The sequence below is a fragment of the Melanotaenia boesemani genome, chromosome 10 (assembly GCF_017639745.1).
Source record: "Melanotaenia boesemani isolate fMelBoe1 chromosome 10, fMelBoe1.pri, whole genome shotgun sequence".
NCBI classification, from domain to species: Eukaryota; Metazoa; Chordata; class Actinopteri; order Atheriniformes; family Melanotaeniidae; genus Melanotaenia; species Melanotaenia boesemani.
Window position 1 is genome coordinate 36824062 of NC_055691.1, and position 17625 is coordinate 36841686.

The 17625-nt window shown below is 42.0% G+C and overlaps 1 protein-coding gene across 5 annotated transcripts in view; it reads right to left on the reverse strand.

Moving 5' to 3' along the window:
- Positions 1-17625, reverse strand: part of nup93 (nucleoporin 93) — a 36622-nt gene that overhangs the window by 9206 nt on the left and 9791 nt on the right. For 4 of the 5 annotated variants that reach the window (XM_041997282.1, XM_041997283.1, XM_041997285.1 and 1 more), the window contains exons 4-12: positions 11763-11825; positions 8365-8493; positions 7434-7508; positions 5888-5980; positions 3484-3623; positions 3213-3345; positions 1931-2088; positions 322-487; positions 68-161 (exon numbers count right to left, since the gene is read on the reverse strand). In XM_041997282.1, the coding sequence (XP_041853216.1) occupies positions 68-161; positions 322-487; positions 1931-2088; positions 3213-3345; positions 3484-3623; positions 5888-5980; positions 7434-7508; positions 8365-8493; positions 11763-11825 (1051 nt within the window). Of the gene's footprint in view, positions 1-67; positions 162-321; positions 488-1930; positions 2089-3212; positions 3346-3483; positions 3624-5887; positions 5981-7433; positions 7509-8364; positions 8494-11762; positions 11826-16336; positions 16654-17625 lie in introns of those variants that run through there. The other variant, XM_041997286.1, reaches the window with a different exon arrangement.

Here is a 17625-nt window from a genome sequence, read left to right on the forward strand (position 1 = left end):
TGATTCACAGTTCTCAATGAGCTTAAATGAATGTTTGGTGGGGATTATTAAACGCGTGGCTCCGTACCATAGTCTTCCAGCAGCTGCTTCTGAAGCTGCGGCAGAGTGAGTCTGTCCTGAGGAGAACTGCTGCCGTCGTCATCAAAACACACCTGGTTCAACTGCAGGGACCAAACACCGAAAACAAGGACTGATTTCACAGAAAAACAGCAACAGACTCATAAAGAACCAACAGTGTCAAGTGAAATAAATAAGGTTTTAAGTTTGGTCTGTAAGCTGTGAAAAAGACAAGCTTCAGCTCCAGCCGTTGGTAAAACGTACCTTAAGCCAGAGGTAGTCCTCCGTCTTGTCTGCCACCTCCCCGTGGTTATCGCTGATGTCACATTTCCCGATCAGGCAGTAGACGGCTCTCTTGTAGGGGTCGGCGCTGTTCCTCAGCACCCTGCGGTAGTGAAGACGAACCTTGTTCTCTGAAGTCGGGGAGAGGCTACGGGACGAAGGAGGCAAAAACTAAGAAAAGAACACGTTTGACCACATGTGATGGTGGACTTGCAGATATGAAGACCTGGATGTGCAGAACTGGTGTCAACTCAACAAAACGTGAAGTTAAAGATTCTCTGTGTATTTATACAACATATCATCACACTTTGAGGAAGCTGGGGGTTATATTTGACAAAGATCTTTCCTTTCTTCCACTTTGGAGGAAGGTATCCAAAACAGACTTCTTTCATCTAATGCAATGGTTCCCAATCTGAGGTCCCTGGCCCTTCAAGGGAGTCGCCCAAAGAGCACAGGGGGTCATTAGAGCCAGTGTGAATGAAATGAAAGCCACACATAGACATTATGCGTTTAAGTTTTAATCATCTGGGTGTGTCATCCACATGGAGCCAGTGTTTTGGGAGTCTGTAATGCTTTACTTCATTAATGAGAGAGCAGATGATTCGTCCTTATTTTGAAGGGAAAAAGGTTATATGTTGTTAATTAGCTTTAAGGAAAGGAGTCAGAATGCATCATTCATGGTGAGAAGCAGCTAATGAAAGAATAAAACCAGGCCTGGTTTCAACATGGGGCGGGTGGGGGGTCCACAGCTTAATGATAGTTGCATGAAGGGGGTCTTTAGTGGAAACAGGTTGGGAACCACCAGTCTGAGGAATACAGCTAAGATCAGGAAACTGGTGTGATGCAGAAAAACTCATCCAAGTTTTTATCTCTCCAAGGCTTACTGACTACTGTAAAGCCATTTTAGCAGGTTCTTAAAATCCTCCGGTTAATCCAGAACTCTGCAGCCAGTGTCCTGACCGGCACGTCCAGGTTTGATCATATCGCTTCTGTATTAACCTCTTTTCACAGGCTCCCCAGGAAATTTAGGCTTCATTATAAAATTGTTATCATCACTTACAAAGCCCTCAACACTTCAGCTCCGTCCTACATTAGAAAGATCTGATTGCACCCCATCAACCACGAAGACTTCTACGTCCAGCATGCTGGTCTCCTTGTGGGTCCTAGGATTTTAAAGACCAGAATGGGAGGCAGAGGCTTTAGTTTTCAGACCCCTCTTATGGAACCAGCTGCTGGTTTGTGTGCAGGACACAGAAACGCTCTCAAGTTTTAAAATCAGACTTGAATATATCCATGTGAGAGAGCTTCTATCTCTTTTAGCCTTTCTGGTAGTTCTGATATATGATCGATTTATTGTTATAATGAGCTTTAAGTCTTCTCTCAGTTTGTTTTGTTTTTATTGTTTTATTGAGCTAATCTTTTCCTTGTTTAACTTTACTGTTTTTATCGTGTTCTTTTATCACTTATTTTGTAGCACTTCGGGTTGCTCTCATGTGCTTGATAAAGTGCTTTATGAATAAAGATGAGCTGGTTCAATGATGGCATTTCAACATGCACAAACAAAGACAAAAACAACCAGAAGTGTTCTCACCGTCGGTCCGGGCTGTTTATATACTCCTGAAACCAAGTCTTGAAGTCTCCCAGCTGGTGTTGCACTCTGTTTACCACCTGCATGGCTGCATTTAGATCACCACAGCGCAGACAGTAGTAGATCACCGCCCAAACAGGGTGGCCTTCTATCTCACCATCCTGATGAACACGACATGGCATACACGGGTCACATGTACATGAAAACAGCTGAGCTTTATTAAGCAAAACATCTGTTAGTCTCTGGGTTTCTGAAGACACGTATGTGTGCAACAAGCATGTTTCCAGGAGACTGGTTTTCTGACTAATGAAGTGCCAGATTTTGGCCATGAACAAATCCCAGCGCTGGGATTTATTGTTTCCTTTAACCAGCAGTCTACATTTTTTATCTCAGGTTCTTTTATCTCTCATATTTCCAGAGAGCGACGGTTCTTCTCTCGGTCCATGCTTTTACCACCCATAGGATACATCACTGTAATCTTCTTTCTGATCATCTACGAAACTTTATAACTCCATTACAGTGTTTACAAAACTTAGCTGCTCGTCTGATGAAGACCAGAACAAAAGCGTCTATTACTCCAGATTTAAAATTCCTGCTTCAGCTGCCTGTGTGCTTCCCAGTTGATTTAAAAAAAAACATTTCATTCATTTTTAAAGCTCCTAAAGGTTTTAGTCCTAAGTATTTATCAGACTTGCTTTCAGTTTACGAGCCTCGAACAGCCCTGAAGTCTTCAGCAGGTGGTCTCTTATTTATTCCTGTTCCTGTTTATTCGCCTGTGGAACAGCCTTCCAGACCACCGGAGAGCAGCCGGGAGTGGAGATATTTTTAATAGAAAACTTAAGACTTGCATTCTAGTAAAGCGTTTAATTGAATTCCTTTTCTTTCTAGACAATAACTTGTTTTAAATCTGATTTTATTTTAATTATCTCCATCTTCCTTTTATTTTACTGTGTTGTTTTATTCTTCTTATTTCAGCTGAACATCTTGTGTTTAAACTTCCAGTGTTCCGTTTCCCCAGTTTGGCTGCTGAGGGTTAGGAGGGTTAGGTCTGAGCTGTTAGAGACATCATGCTATGTACATCGGTGTGTGTGCATGTGTTTATGAGTGTGCGTGTTTGTGTGTGTGTGCGTGTTTGTGTGTGTGTGACTGGTGGGTTTGTCTGGGGGACTGGAGGCCTTTTCTGTTCATTATGTTTTTAATTGAAAGCACTTTGCGTTGCATTCCTCTGAATGAAAAAGGCATTCATGAATAAAGATTGACTGGTGTGTGTGTTTATGTGTGTTACCTGCATGCCAGGTAGGGGTCCTGGTAGTTTGATGTTGAGGAAGCTGCGGACTAGTTGGTATGTTCCTGGCACCCCTCCTAATTGGGCTTGATGGAGGTTCCCAAAAACGGTCATCATGGTGTAGTTTTTATAGCTGTGAAAGACAGGATTCCTCACAGCTTCGGCCATTTGGCTTCATTTCAGACAACTTCACATCCACCACTTTGTCAGTAACGAGCAATGATGGGTGATAATAATGAGGAGTTACTGGAGGCAAACATGGCCCTGTTACCTGTTCTCCAGGAAGGTGAGCGCCTGACGAACAAAGGCCATTTGCATTTCAACCGAGGTGCGGCTCTTGAGGGTGTCTTTGGCTGGAACCAGCAACACGTCCGTCATCTGCTTCACCATCAGCCACATGTCTGACACATTCTGGAAAAGAAGAAAATGTGACTCGGGGATCAACATCCTCCCATACGGCCTTATGCCAAAACATCCCGAAACACCAGGACCTCCTAATGATCACACAGTACAGATGATTTTAAAAACCAGCAAGAATTTATTACAATCTAAAAACAATATTTCCATCCAGAGAGATGTGTGTGTGTGTGTGAAAACCACCAGAAAAGTTTTTGTGTATCTGTTTGCGAGTAAAACTGTGGAACAGGGTGGGGTTGGTATCTTAGGAGGATATCTGTGTGTGCAGGTGACTATTACTGTGCATAATTATTAGGCAACTTAACAAAAACCAAATAAATACCCATTTCACTTATTTATTTTCACCAGGGAAACCAATATAACAACTCAAAATTTACAAATATACATTTCTGGCATTCAAAAACAAAACAAAAACAAATCAGTGACCAATATAACCACCTTTCTTTGTGAGGACACTCAAAAGCCTGCCATCCATAGATTCTGTCAGTGTCTTGATCTGTTCACGATCAACATTGCGTGCAGCAGCAACCACAGCCTCCCAGACCCTGTTCAGAGAGGTGTACTGTTTTCCCTCCCTGTACATCTCACATTTGATGAGGGACCACAGGTTCTCTATGGGGTTAAGATCAGGTGAACAAGGAGGCCATGTCATTATTTTTTCTTCTTTTAGACCTTTTCTGGCCAGCCACGCAGTGGAGTACTTGGATGCGTGTGATGGAGCATTGTCCTGCATGAACATCATGTTTTTCTTGAACGATGCTGACTTCTTCCTGTACCACTGCTTGAAGAAGGTGTCTTCCAGAAACTGGCAGTAGGACTGGGAGTTGAGCTTGACTCCATCCTCAACCCGAAAAGGTCCCACAAGCTCATCTTTGATGATACCAGCCCATACCAGTATCCCACCTCCACCTTGCTGGCGTCTGAGTCGGAGTGGAGCTCTCTGCCCTGTACCGATCCAGCCACGGGCCCATCCATCTGGCCCATCAAGACTCACTCTCATTTCATCAGTCCATAAAACCTTAGAAAAATCAGTCTTATGATATTTCTTGGCCCAGTCTTGACGTTTTATCTTGTGTGTCTTGTTCAGTGGTGGTCGTTTTTCAGCCTTCCTTACCTTGGCCATGTCCCTGAGTATTGCACACCTTGTGCTTCTTGGCACTCCAGTGATGTTGCAGCTCTGAAATATGGCAAAACTGGTGGCCAATGGCATCTTGGCAGCTTCACGCTTGATTTTCCTCAGTTCATGGACAGTTATTTTGCGTCTTGTTTTTTCAACACGCTTCTTGCGACCCTGTTGACTGTTTTGAATGAAACGCTTGATTGTTCGATGGTCACGCCTCAAAAGCTTGGCAATTTTAAGAGTGCTGCATCCCTCTGCAAGACATCTCACTATTTTTGACTCTTCAGAGTCCGTCAAATCTCTCTTCTGACCCATTTTGCCAAAGAATGGAAGTTGCCTAATAATTATGCACACCTGATATAGGGTGTCATTAGACCACACCCCTTCTCATTACAGAGATGCACATCACCTGATATGCTTAATTGGTAGTAGGCTTTCAAGCCTGTACCGGTTGGAGTAAGACAAAGGAGCGCTGTAGAAACGGCTGCTGCCTCAGTATGCCTGATCCTGTTTGTGTTATGTGTTGTTATTGTCTAGTCTTGGACGGGTTGTACGGGAAACACAAATTTCCCTGAGGAATTCCAAAGGGATTAATAAAGTATTTCTGATTCTGATATTTAAATCAATATAAAGGATTAGGTACTTGAAGGGTACAGAAATAGGGAGGAGTTCACATCATCATGAGGTCGTGATTGCTCCTCCTAACAAAATAACATATACGCTGAATATAACTGCTGCTGATCCTTCTGTTGTATTGTTCCTACTACGAGTACTTTACAGCCCTTTTATAGGTGTTGTTTAGGATAGAATTAAGGGTATTATATTCACTGGGTACTATCATTATAATTTTTTATTAATACTATTACTACTAATTATTATTATTAATAGTAGTATTATTTATTACGTTGTGCTGCACAATATAATGTCAAAGATTACTGTGGGTGATTACTGTCACAAACAGATCCGATTAATTATTGACAGAAACAAGACTTTAAATAAATAAATTGATCGGGACTTTTTGCTTTTGGCTTGCAATGCTTTTAAAATGACCAAACAGCTCCAGTGTCCAGTCTGGGCTGGTAGAGGAGAGAAATGTAATTTCATGGTGACAGGAGATGAGACAGATCAGCGTTCTTACCTTGTCATCCAGGCTTTCTGCCACCGAAGCACACAAATCTCCCAGATTAGGCTGAATGTGCCCATTCACTATCTTCTCATTGAAAATGTAAATCTATAAGGAGGCAGACGTGGTGAAAAATGAGAGAAACTGGTTTTAAAAATAATTACATTAATGAGCAGCGTTATAAAATGTTAGAATCTCCGTTTTTAGGACAGATTCTTTTGTTGTTCTAGCTTCATATTCAGACTGAGACTAAAGTAAATCCTATGTCCACCGAGTAAAATGGTTCACAATGAAAAACAACAAAAAAAGAAAGAAAACGTTGAAAAGGTCATCGAAGAGGACGACAAAAATGAGACAAATGACGCCGCATGCAATGTGTCGACACATGGTCAGAAGGAAAGCGCCGCGTCATCCAGCCGATGGGAAACAAAACGGGGAAGCGAGAAGCTCAGGCTGAGGGGAGCGATGGTGGAGAATCAATATCTTTGATCTGCCATTTCCTGGCTGCTTTGACCCCATTTCATCCAAACGATGGAGCTGACAGCATCACAGACTCTGGCTGCACCCGAGTTCAGCCGACTGAACCAGACTCTTTAGCTTCACCAGAGCTACGCTGGCAAATGACAACAGCAAAGGTCATGTAGGAAACGGCCACAGACTCGTTTCTTATTGTTTCTTAACATATTTCTCTCTAATTTAACAATTTGTGAGGCATTGTTCTTTTTAAAAATATATCTCAGATAAATAAGTGTCATGAAAACTTTAAATTACAAATATCTGTCTTAGCCACGTCTGTTAATAATCACAAAGAAGAATCCTATGTGTTTTATGCAATGCTAAGAAACAGTCAGAAAATTGTCAATGACCATAATAAAACTAGCCGCAATGGGGACGTTACAATTCCAGATTTATTCACAATTTTACAGTTATCACAATTATTCTGGGTGAGTTAATTTCCCAACACTATACGTGTGTAAAATCACAAGAACACTTCTTATCGGTCTTTAAATTTTAAGTAGTTAATGCAAAGAATACATGTTAGTGCATGTATTTCTCATGTCTCAGCAGTGAACCGAATCCAATAAAAACCACGTTATGCTGCTTTCTTATGAAGATTCTGACAGTTTTCAGCCGTCCATTTAGAGCAGGGGAGTCAAACTCCGGTCCTCGATTTAACCCTGATTTAACACACCTGAATAAAATCAAATGGATCCAACAGCTTCTTGTCAACTTCTTCACAATAAGCCATTAATTTTGGTCAGGTGTGTTAGATCAGGGAAACAATGAAAACCTGCAGGATACCGGCCCTCGAGGACCGGAGTTTGACACCTGTGATTTAGAGGATGCTGCAGGATGACCCGTCTGACACGTCACAAAACTTCAGACGGTTCAGACATGATCTTTTATGGAAAGTGACCATACCGACAATTTTTTGCAATTTATTAATCATTGCTTTCAATACCACGATTAGGTGTGAAATAGAGTAATTGTTACATCCGTACTCTGCAAATTGATGCACATTTTAATGTGCTTTAAAATCATTAAAATTGTGCTGACTCACCTGCCGTCCATAGGCTACCTCTACGCTGTCTAGTGCGCTTCGTCCTGGAGCCGTCACCTCACTCACAAAGCTGGGCTGCAACAGAAAGAGCCAGAGATAATTTATGCAATAAAAAGCTCTTTAAAGCCACAAACTGCCTGCATGCCTGTCATGTCCTGTCAGAACCATCATCCACGTCTACGGTGCCAAGAAGCGGCTCTGATGCATCCTTCTCTTTGCTAAAGATTTTGTAATTTGAGAAACTTCCAGCCAAGATAGAGTTTCCATGGCTTTTACCACATGCATGCTGGGATGTGCTCCCACTGGATAACAAGCACGATGAAAGTCTTATTTTACTCCTAGTCAAGATAAAAATAGCATTCACAATTCTTAGATGAAACTGCTATTTTAGTTATTTTACATTAGTGGGAAGACAGTTAAGAGCATGATGTGTCATGAAATCTATTTAAAAGACTTGAGATGAGCTTTTAAGTAGAGACATTCAGCCCAGGAAGCTAAAAGGCAAAAAAAAGTCTATAACTAAAATAATTAAAATTAGATCATTATTTCTGAACTGGTATTGTTGTAACACACTATGAGACTGGAGACTCCTGATTCATCAGTCTCATCCTAAGCTGCACAGGTTTCTTTATTATTCAAAGCTTGAAGCAGTGGGACAGACTGATGCTGGAATTCACTCTCAGAAACATACACTACATGAAATGAAAAGCTACTTTATTAAGTCCAGAAGGGAAATTAGAACTATAATAAGTTCCAATAAGGAATTTTACAGCACAAGCAGCAAGAAAATTAAAAGCAGCTTTCTTGTCTGGTAAAACGAAGTTTCTGAGGACAGCATGACACAGCAGGTTTCTCTTTGTAACCATGATGTCTTCTTTCTTTCTTTTTAAACTAAAGTCTTTACTCCTTAGCCAGCTCATGTGTCTCGTACCTCCACATCCTGGCTGAAATCCAGAGCATCTTCTCCAGCTCCAATTAGTGTGTGCAGCACCCTCTGCTTCACCTGCTCCCACTGAACCAGCATGGACTCGCGGTGGTACTCTTCAGCCAACAGGAACGTCTGATGACAGCGGGCGGTAGAATGTAAGATTATTCATGTCTTTTATTTCTTACTTTCTTACTAAATCTTAAAATTGGTTATTTTACATGCATTAACTGGTTTGAGTCCTCTTTAAAAGACAGGGACTACTTTGTGTCTATACGTAACTATAAATCTGAGCAAACCAAAATAACCTGTGGAGGTCCCCAAGGCTCCATCCTGGGGCCACTGCTGTTCAACATCTACATGCTGCCACTCGCTCACAGTAGGGCTGCAACTAATGACTATTCTGGAAGATTAGTCACCGACTATTAAAACGGCTAGTCGACCAATCAGATTATCTATGTCTCTTATTTCACTTTCAGCTTTGAAATTTTGCATGAGGTTGTTATGTAGGTCCGACGTTCCTCCTCTTCAAATGTTCGGGCATTGCAGACGTACTTCCGTGGTAGGCAAGGTCCGCTTTACAAATCTCAAATGTATTTAATTTATTTTGTAAGTTTAACGTGAAGTTATCCCAGACTTTTGACGTTCTCTGTCACAGTTTTGTTCCCTAGTCCGCCGCCATAATTTTCCCCTGGCGGACTTTATTGCGCAGCAGAGATAAAAAAGAAGATGATGTCTCACTCTGTAGTTTTTTTTCCCCCGACAATAGTCGACGGCTAAATTTGTTGTCGACTATTCAACTAATCGTTGCAGCCCTAGCTCACATTATGGTAAACAACTAAACATGTTACCACAGTTATGCTGATGACACACACATCTACATAACCATCTCACCAGGAGACTACAGTCCGATCCAGACTCTGATCAACTGCATGGATCAAATTAAATATTGGATGTGCCAGAACTTCCTTCAGCTAAATAAAGACAAAAGTGAAATAATAGCTTTTGGATTAAAAGTCAGCTTCGAACAGCTGAGTCAAAAACCAGCAACCAGGTTGTCCAGTTTTCCTGGACTCAGACCTGAATTTTAGCATCACATTAAAGGACTGATGACCAGGTAGGATTTCTGCTTTTATCTTTAGAAGACCAGACTACTGGAACCCTGTCCTTACAGCTCTTCCTTAAGTCCAACACTCAGCTGCAGTTAGTCAAGGACACTGCTGCCCCAGTCCTCACTGGAGCCGGAAAGGGGATCATAAAACTCCAGTCCTCAGGTCCTTGGGTCTTTACTTTCTGTTCTTCTCCTCACACATAAAGCTCTGCATGACCAGGTTCCATTGTATATCAAAGACCTCATAGTTCCATATATTCCCAACAAAGCACTTTGCTTCCAGACAGCAGGTCTACTTGTGGTTCCAGAGTCTCTAAGAGTCCAGTGGGAGGCAGAACCTTCAGCTATCAGGCCCATCTCTTATGGAACCAGCTCCCAGGTTGGGTTCGGAAGGCAGACGCCCTCTCTACCTTTAAGATCAGGCTTAAAACCTTCCTTTCTAATAAATCTTATAGGATGGTAGTCTAGCCTTCCCTTCGTTATGCTGCCATAGGCTTAGACTGCTGAGAGACGTCCCACAATGCACTGGGCTCTTCCTTTTCATCTCTCTGCTCCTCATATGCCGTGTAGCACCATGTGACAGTACTGGCATCATTAACGTGTTTCTCCTCTCAGCAGGTCTTCCTGGATAAAAGTTGCAGGGTCTGTTGGCCTCTCTTTCCTGTCCTCTCCACCCCAACCGGTGGAGTGGGATGGATGTCCCCCTGAGCCGGGTCCTGCTGGAGGTTTTTCCTTTCTGTTAAAAGGGAGTTTTTCCCAGCTCAGGATGGAGGATTAGATCAAAGTCAAGATTCGATGCAATCTGCTGCTTTTCCTCAACTAGGCTGTTATTTATTATGAATTGGCTTAAACTGATGAGTCTGTAAAGCCCTGAGATGATGTTGGAACTAGATGTTCCTGAATTAAGAAGAATCAACCTGTTTTAAGAACTTTACTCTCAAAGTGAGGAAAAAAAATGAAAGCATCAACAGGCTGGTTTATTAGAGGTTTTTACTTAATAAGGGACTTGAAAAGAGTGTTTCACAATTTTATTTAAGATATTTCGCAATAGTCTACAGTCCAGGTATTTTTTCTTCCCAAGTGTAAATATCTGACTGCACTGGCAGATAATGTCACTGGATTATAGTCTGAATCTTCTCAATTTACGTGTTCTGGGTCATAATGACTCATTTTTGTAGTGTAAATGTGAGATTAAAATTTAGTAGGAAGCGCAAATAAACCAAAATAAATTAACAATGGTCGATATCTTTTGATGAATTTAGACGCCATTTTTACGAACCTGTTTAATCTACACACATGCCAACATTAAAGTAAAAGTATGTCCATGTGCATGATGTACTACACACTGAATTTAGCAGCAGAGCCCTGTTAAGACTGCAGAACTCCACCAGGATGCAGCACGTCTATTTTAACTGTCCATCGAGACTTAAAAGTGAGATGAGTAAGTGAGATAATTAAATCTTCTGCTCTGGGAGACACAAATCTAGAATAAAACCACCACTTACTGGGTTAACATGCTTGCATATCAAAGCTTCAAACCTCAAAGCATATTTTTCTTATTATAAATCCAAATTTTGCACAAGTAAATTTGGGCTGATCATAAAACGTGTGGATTTTTCCGCTGTCACAAATTGTAGGCAGTACAAATCCGTGCCAAATTTTCTAAAGATTTAAATAATAATAAAAAAATGAATAAATAAATAAGAGCAACGGATGCATGTACTCCCAAGACTCAACCCCGTATGAAGATTGTTATCTGTGAGGTAAATGCTAAAGCAGTCAGATAGAAATCTGCAAGAACATCGAACATCTGGTTTCTTTTTAATCCTGAGTGCATTTGTTTTTTCCACCCTTGCACACACATCTTTTTTCTCTCTCAGGGAGCTGAGAGATAATGGGACTGGCAGCTAATTAAACCCAGGGCCTATTAGCTCTGCACATCAGGGAGGCCATTTAAAAACCATTCCCCAAAGGCTCACAGCAGAAAGACTTTTACATCACAGCAAGTGCAAATTCCTAAAAATGTGGTTGTTGAGTGTTCATTTTAATGAAGTGCTAATCTTGTGCTGAAAACTTGTAAATTTGGAAAAGTAAAACAAGGAAACATTCATGTCTGTGACTAATAGCTGCCTCCTGCCATCGGCCCTATAAAACCCACTTCACCTGTGTGGAATGAGATTTGCAGGGCAGTCTGACTCTGGAGGTCTCTCTGAACTGGTTTCCTACACGGCAGGAATCAAATTAACTTGTTCTTTTTTGAGCAGAGCAGTAATCAGACTGGGCAGATACTGACCCTGCGGCGCGACTCCTCGATGGCTGACAGGAGGGCGTTGTCCCTCTCGTTCTTTAAGAAGCCCTGCGAACGAGACAGAGACGGGAGAAGATGAGACACAGTGACAAACAAGGAAGGAGGAGAGACAGATGGAAATCAGAGATACTGTCTCGACTAGTGCAGCACACCATCATTTGCTCCTCTGGAGACAGATGCTACCTCCTATTTTTCCTGCCCTCTTCAGTCAAGTTTAGTACCGTTCACATCTTAAATGTAGACTACGTACCATAGAAGTGTACAAGCAATGTAAAACCTACGAGCCAAACGGTAGTCGGCATGTCCTCCATTTTGCTTTCAACTCAAGATGGCTGCTGCTAAACGTACTCTGTCTGTTTTCTATGAGGACCATATTACTCATACATGCATAGCAGAAAACACTTATGCGCAACCTATGAGCCATCAGGAGTGAGAACTGTACCTCTGCAAACACAAACAGGAGAAAAGATGAAAACAATTCATGAAAACTTCGCAAATGTGTCAAAGCTAAAGTCACATCTCTAAATATGCAGAAATATCAGTAATAAAATAAACTACTTGGCTGGTATGACTGAGACGCATGTAAAAGTGGATTTCTATTATCAAAACTCCACCTGTTTTATTTTGTTGCCACCATCTAAGTGATTAATCAAACCGTTGCTTCATATTGAACAAATACACACTTTGTGTCTTCAAAAAATACAAGAATAAAGAAAAAATTTGGCTTAAAAATAAAGAATTATTAGAATAAATAATTAATGCAGATATCTACTGTATATGATGCCATTCCGCTGGTTTGTTTATATAATTTAGTGTTAGAATATTGGACTGAACCACAGCTGTGTGTCAATGAATAACAAGCTACTGCCACTCATCATTATACAACACTGCAGCAGCTTTTGCAACCACAGGCCCTCTAGCCCTGACATACGGCCTCTTAAGTTGGAGAAGGTTGTTTGCTCTGTCAGGTAAAGGCATATTAGTTTACTGATGACAGTTCTGTCTTTTCACCTGACGCGTGAGGATCAGTTTAGCTTGAAGAAGCAGCACCTGGTGAGACGCAGCATTTACTAAAGCCAACCTGCTATTCCGCCGCTCTACAGGGATGCTCTCAGATACCCTTCCCACCTTTCCTTTTATGTCTCCTCTTTTGTGCGTCCATGTTGCTGCGGCTGCTTCAGTCTCATTTCTACCTCATCTTTTCATTCCGAGCTGCTTCACCTGCCACTGTGCTATTCTCATCAGTAAGCTGCAAAAGATTAAACTGGAAGCACAAAGGTTCAAAATGAGAAATGAATGTCTCTCCAAAAATATAGAGAGCAAACTTACTGTTAATTATAGCACTTGCTTTTCATACTTCATGAGATTCAGCAGCCATGAAAGTGTAAAACAACGCATGGTGAGTGCTGATCAATTTATACGATCAATTTGTGATCAGAAATACTCCAGCTGGGTTACTGACTGAAACATGTAGCAGACTGGTGAATCGAATACGAATATACATGGCTGAATAAGCAGAGGGTCGACAGCATTTCTGTTTTTATTTCATGCAAACTGAACTGAAAGCTCTTGATCCTTTTAAAGGGCGGCTGAAGCTCAGGAAAGTCGGTGGATCGATTCCAGGCTCCTGACTACACGCTGAAGGGTCTTTGGGCAAGACACTGAACCACACGTTGCCTCCTGGTGTTTCTATCGAGGTATGAATGTGTGAGAAAGGTTAAAAGCACTTAGCATGAGGTGCTTCTAACCAATGTAGTGTAAAAGTGTTTCCAATGGTCAACATCTGACTAGAGAAGCTGAGTCCTTTTACAGAAACACTGGTGGCTTGAACAGGTCCAGCATCAGTATCTGATATCTAAACTCACTTCTACAATGACAAATAAAATAACTTTATCAGAAGATGCTCCAGCTACCTGACAAGAGAAGAAGTACAACAGTCTGAAGTGGACACCGCTGCTTACTCCAAAAAACAGGACATGCTGCAGCATCAGTGCTGGAGGTGTTCATTTAAAAGAAAAAGGTAGAAGAACTGTTAGATTGAGCGTCACGGACTTGATCTTGTTCGGTCACAGTGAAGACCACCGTGCTACTCTAGCAAGAAGCATGTCTCTTAATGTACCAGAGATACAGCGGCTTGAAAATCAAAGTTTTTTATTTATTATTTTGTTTATCATTGGTTCATATTTTTCTACATTTATGTAGCAGAACCGCAGAACTCCTAACTTGCTTAAATTTCATTACTTTATTTGATGCCATTTTTCTCTCCCAAACTTGATCCGTTCCTGTTACCCTTCACTTTCCTCCACCTTTTATTCCCTCATCACACTGGTTCCCAGAAGGGACGCCGAAAAGCTCCATATTTACCCTCCCCAACCAGAGAGTAGCTCAGGTCAAACTCACTGGAGACCTGGACTGGAAAGATGAGGAGAATCACACAAAATTAAAAATAAAAAGAAAGTAGAGAAGAGAAGAGACGAGAAGAGAAGAGACGAGAAGAGACGAGAAGAGAAGAGAAAAGAAGAGAAGAGAAAAGAGAAGAGAAGAGAACGGAAGAGAAGAGAAGAGAAAAGAAGAGAAAAGAGAAGAGAACGGAAGAGAAGAGAAGAGAAGACAAAAGAAGAGAAGAGAAAAGAGAAGAGAAGAGAACGGAAGAGACGAGAAGAGAAAAGAAGAGAAGAGAAAAGAGAAGAGAAAAGAAGAGAAGAGAAAAGAGAAGAGAAGAGAACGGAAGAGACGAGAAGAGAAAAGAAGAGAAGAGAAAAGAGAAGAGAAAAGAAGAGAAAAGAAGAGAAGAGAAAAGAAGAGAAGAGACGAGAAGAGACGAGACGAGAAAAGAAGAGAAGAGAAGAGAAGAGAAGAGAAGAGAAGAGAAGAGAAAAGAAGAGACGAGAAGAGAAGAGAAGAGAAGAGACGAGAAGAGAAGAGACGAGAAGAGAAGAGAAAAGAAGAGACGAGAAGAGAAGAGAAGAGACGAGAAGAGAAGAAGGGGTTAATGTGATATCTCTGCTATCAGGAGACTATATTAGTCATAGCAATGACTCTTGCTGTTGCAGTAAATTGGAGAAAGGAGAGAAGACTGACATCTTTTCCAGAAAAAGGCAAGAGGTGGGGAGGAGCCATCTAACCGGTGGTAGCACGAAACCTTTGGGAGGTTGCCTCAGCATTTTTGCTTCAAAAGAAAGCTGAAGATTCTTCTGTGTTCTCATTTTGTTACCCGGTGGCAGCTGCATATGTCCTGCCAACAACTCTGCCTATACACCACTTCTAGTGCCAGCTGTAAACTGACAACTTGGCTAAAAGCTGTGGCCAAGACACCCATTTGTCTGATAAAAAAAAACCTTTCCGTTTAAATGAAGAAGTCTTACCTGGCATTCCTTTATCTTTAATATTCATTTAATAAACATGAAAAAAAGAATTCTTATGTACAGAAAGTCATTTTGAGATTTCATATCTAAAAATGAAAGATTTCATATCATAATCAATAATCAGCGTTGCCGTGTGATCGGATCAGCATCAAACAGCTGACAGACTTGTACGAGCATTTCCCGCAGACTAAACACCGCAAGGGCTTCAACGGATCCTTGTATTCATACGGAAAAATGAGGCGTTATGTTTAATAGTCACACTGGAACATTCATACCAGGCGTGCACGTCTTGCTCAGTCACCAATTCACTGCTTTGCGATTAGAAAAGACGTACGTTTCCGTTGCCCCACCCCTGCATTGTGTATCCTGAGAGATCTGCAACCCACTGTGAACACCCACAGCCTGCTGGCCAGACAGCCCAGAAGCTTCTACAGAAATAGGAACACGGCCACGGAAATTAATAATGGCTGATCAATCAGAAACAGTTAACAGACGCTGAACTGGGTAGTACAGTACAACCAAGGCCAAGTCTGCTTTCAAACGAATATTAAGCTGTTGGGTCATTTTTTCCCTCAGTGATGTGCAGTAACATGACAAACTACACATCATTAAAGGCAAATAAGCAAAAAAACTGCATATTTAAGGAACTCATAAAACTGCTCATTAGAATTAGTGTTTCATTAATTTGATGTCTTATTTTCTGTGCTTGTAGTCAGGCCCCTTTTTCATTAGCCGTAATCAAGATACTCATACTACGCCAGAGTGCAATGCAATGTTATCATATACTAAGGGAATGAGAGATTTTCTTTCTCCTTCAATGTCTGTTCTTCTACAATCTTGAAGCAGCGTACGGAAATTATCACAAAACAGTTAAAGTTGAGGTGGTGGTAAAAAGCTCTCCTCGCCTTGCTCGTCAGTGTGACTGTAAAAGTGAAAAGTGTCTGGCATGACACAATTAGCTGACCACTGCCCGAGTGAGGAACCCCACCCTTCCATCCTCACTTCCTGCGTAGCAAAAATTCTTTACAGAAATCAGACACAACATCAGATTTCTATGTAGAAATAAACTCAGGATAATGATGTTAAACTCCAGTAACTGCCACAGACAGCATCGCCAGACGAGTGCTGAGAAAGACAGGTGACACAGAAGTGTGACAGACGTGTGAGCGTATGCATGTGTGTGGCAATACTCACTCATGCTGAGAGGCTTCATGCCTGCGTGGCAGGCTGACAGACAGATGAGAGGATAGAATGAGACAAGTCAAAGTAAGAAAGAAAAAATGAATTTTTCTCTCTTTGTCAGCACCTATGTATCTGGACTTTGACAATCTAGGAGACCTGCATCGCCCTTCCACGTCTCCATCCAACTGTGTCGGTGTGCCAGGGCAGCAGCCGAGGCCGCCATGCTGGGGCGTGTTCGCTGTGCCCTGTGGAGCCGGCATGGAGGGTCGGCTTGCAGCCCCCCCTCCCATACACACACACATTCGATAGTAGGCCAGTGACTTGCGCGTGAGTCGGAAAACCAAGTAAAAGTGCCACATCAAGACCAGCTGGAGGTGGTTTTATTGTAAGAGGGCTGTACCAACTGAGCGTTCAGACACAGGGGGAGTCCATGAGAAGAAAGTATGGATTCATATAGAATATCTGTTCGTACCATCAGCTGTTCCCCCACTCTCAGCCGTCATTCTCCATCCTCTCTCTCTCTCTCTCTTTTTCCTTCACTTCATCCTTGCATCTCTGACAGCCTCCTCCCTTCCTCAGTCTCACTTACTTTCTTCCTTTTTCATCCATCTATGTATCCTTCCTTTCTTCCCTCCCTTTCTCCTCCCTCCCTCAGCTCAATGCAATTATAGTAATGGATTTTTCCCCCCTCGGATGATGGCTTCCGACATCCTGTCTTGAAATGAGGCTAATCGTGCTCTTAAGGGTCATGTTTAGTTAATGAAGGGTTTGGGAGGCACATAGGGGAGGGGAGGGCATTCCTATATGAAGGCTGACTATTATGGCACACACACACAGCAGGCACATTACGCACACACCTCCGCGTTATATGGCTGCATTTTTATGTGCAGGCCAGAGGAGGCAAGGATGCATGCAGCCACGTGCGCACTCATCTACGCTACGCACATACACATTCTCCCATAAGACAGTGTGTACAGCTGCAATCAGTAAGGACTGACACAGATACAGACATGCAAACACACCACATGGAGCCCATGAACAGAACACACACACTTATCCTGTGAAGCTATGTCAGGAGTGTTCATTTATCTCAGCAGATGCTCTGGGCTTAGCCAACTGCATCCGCCAAATGCATGCCATTATTGCTGAGAGATGTGTGTGAGCGCGAGGCTGGGAGGACAGAAAGAACAGAAACAGCAAGAAAGACTGAATAAAAGGCAGAGGGAGGAAAGAGAAGAAAGACGGTAACGTACAGAACGGAAGATGAAGCTGAGGTTAGGGAGAGAGCATGAACACAGGCA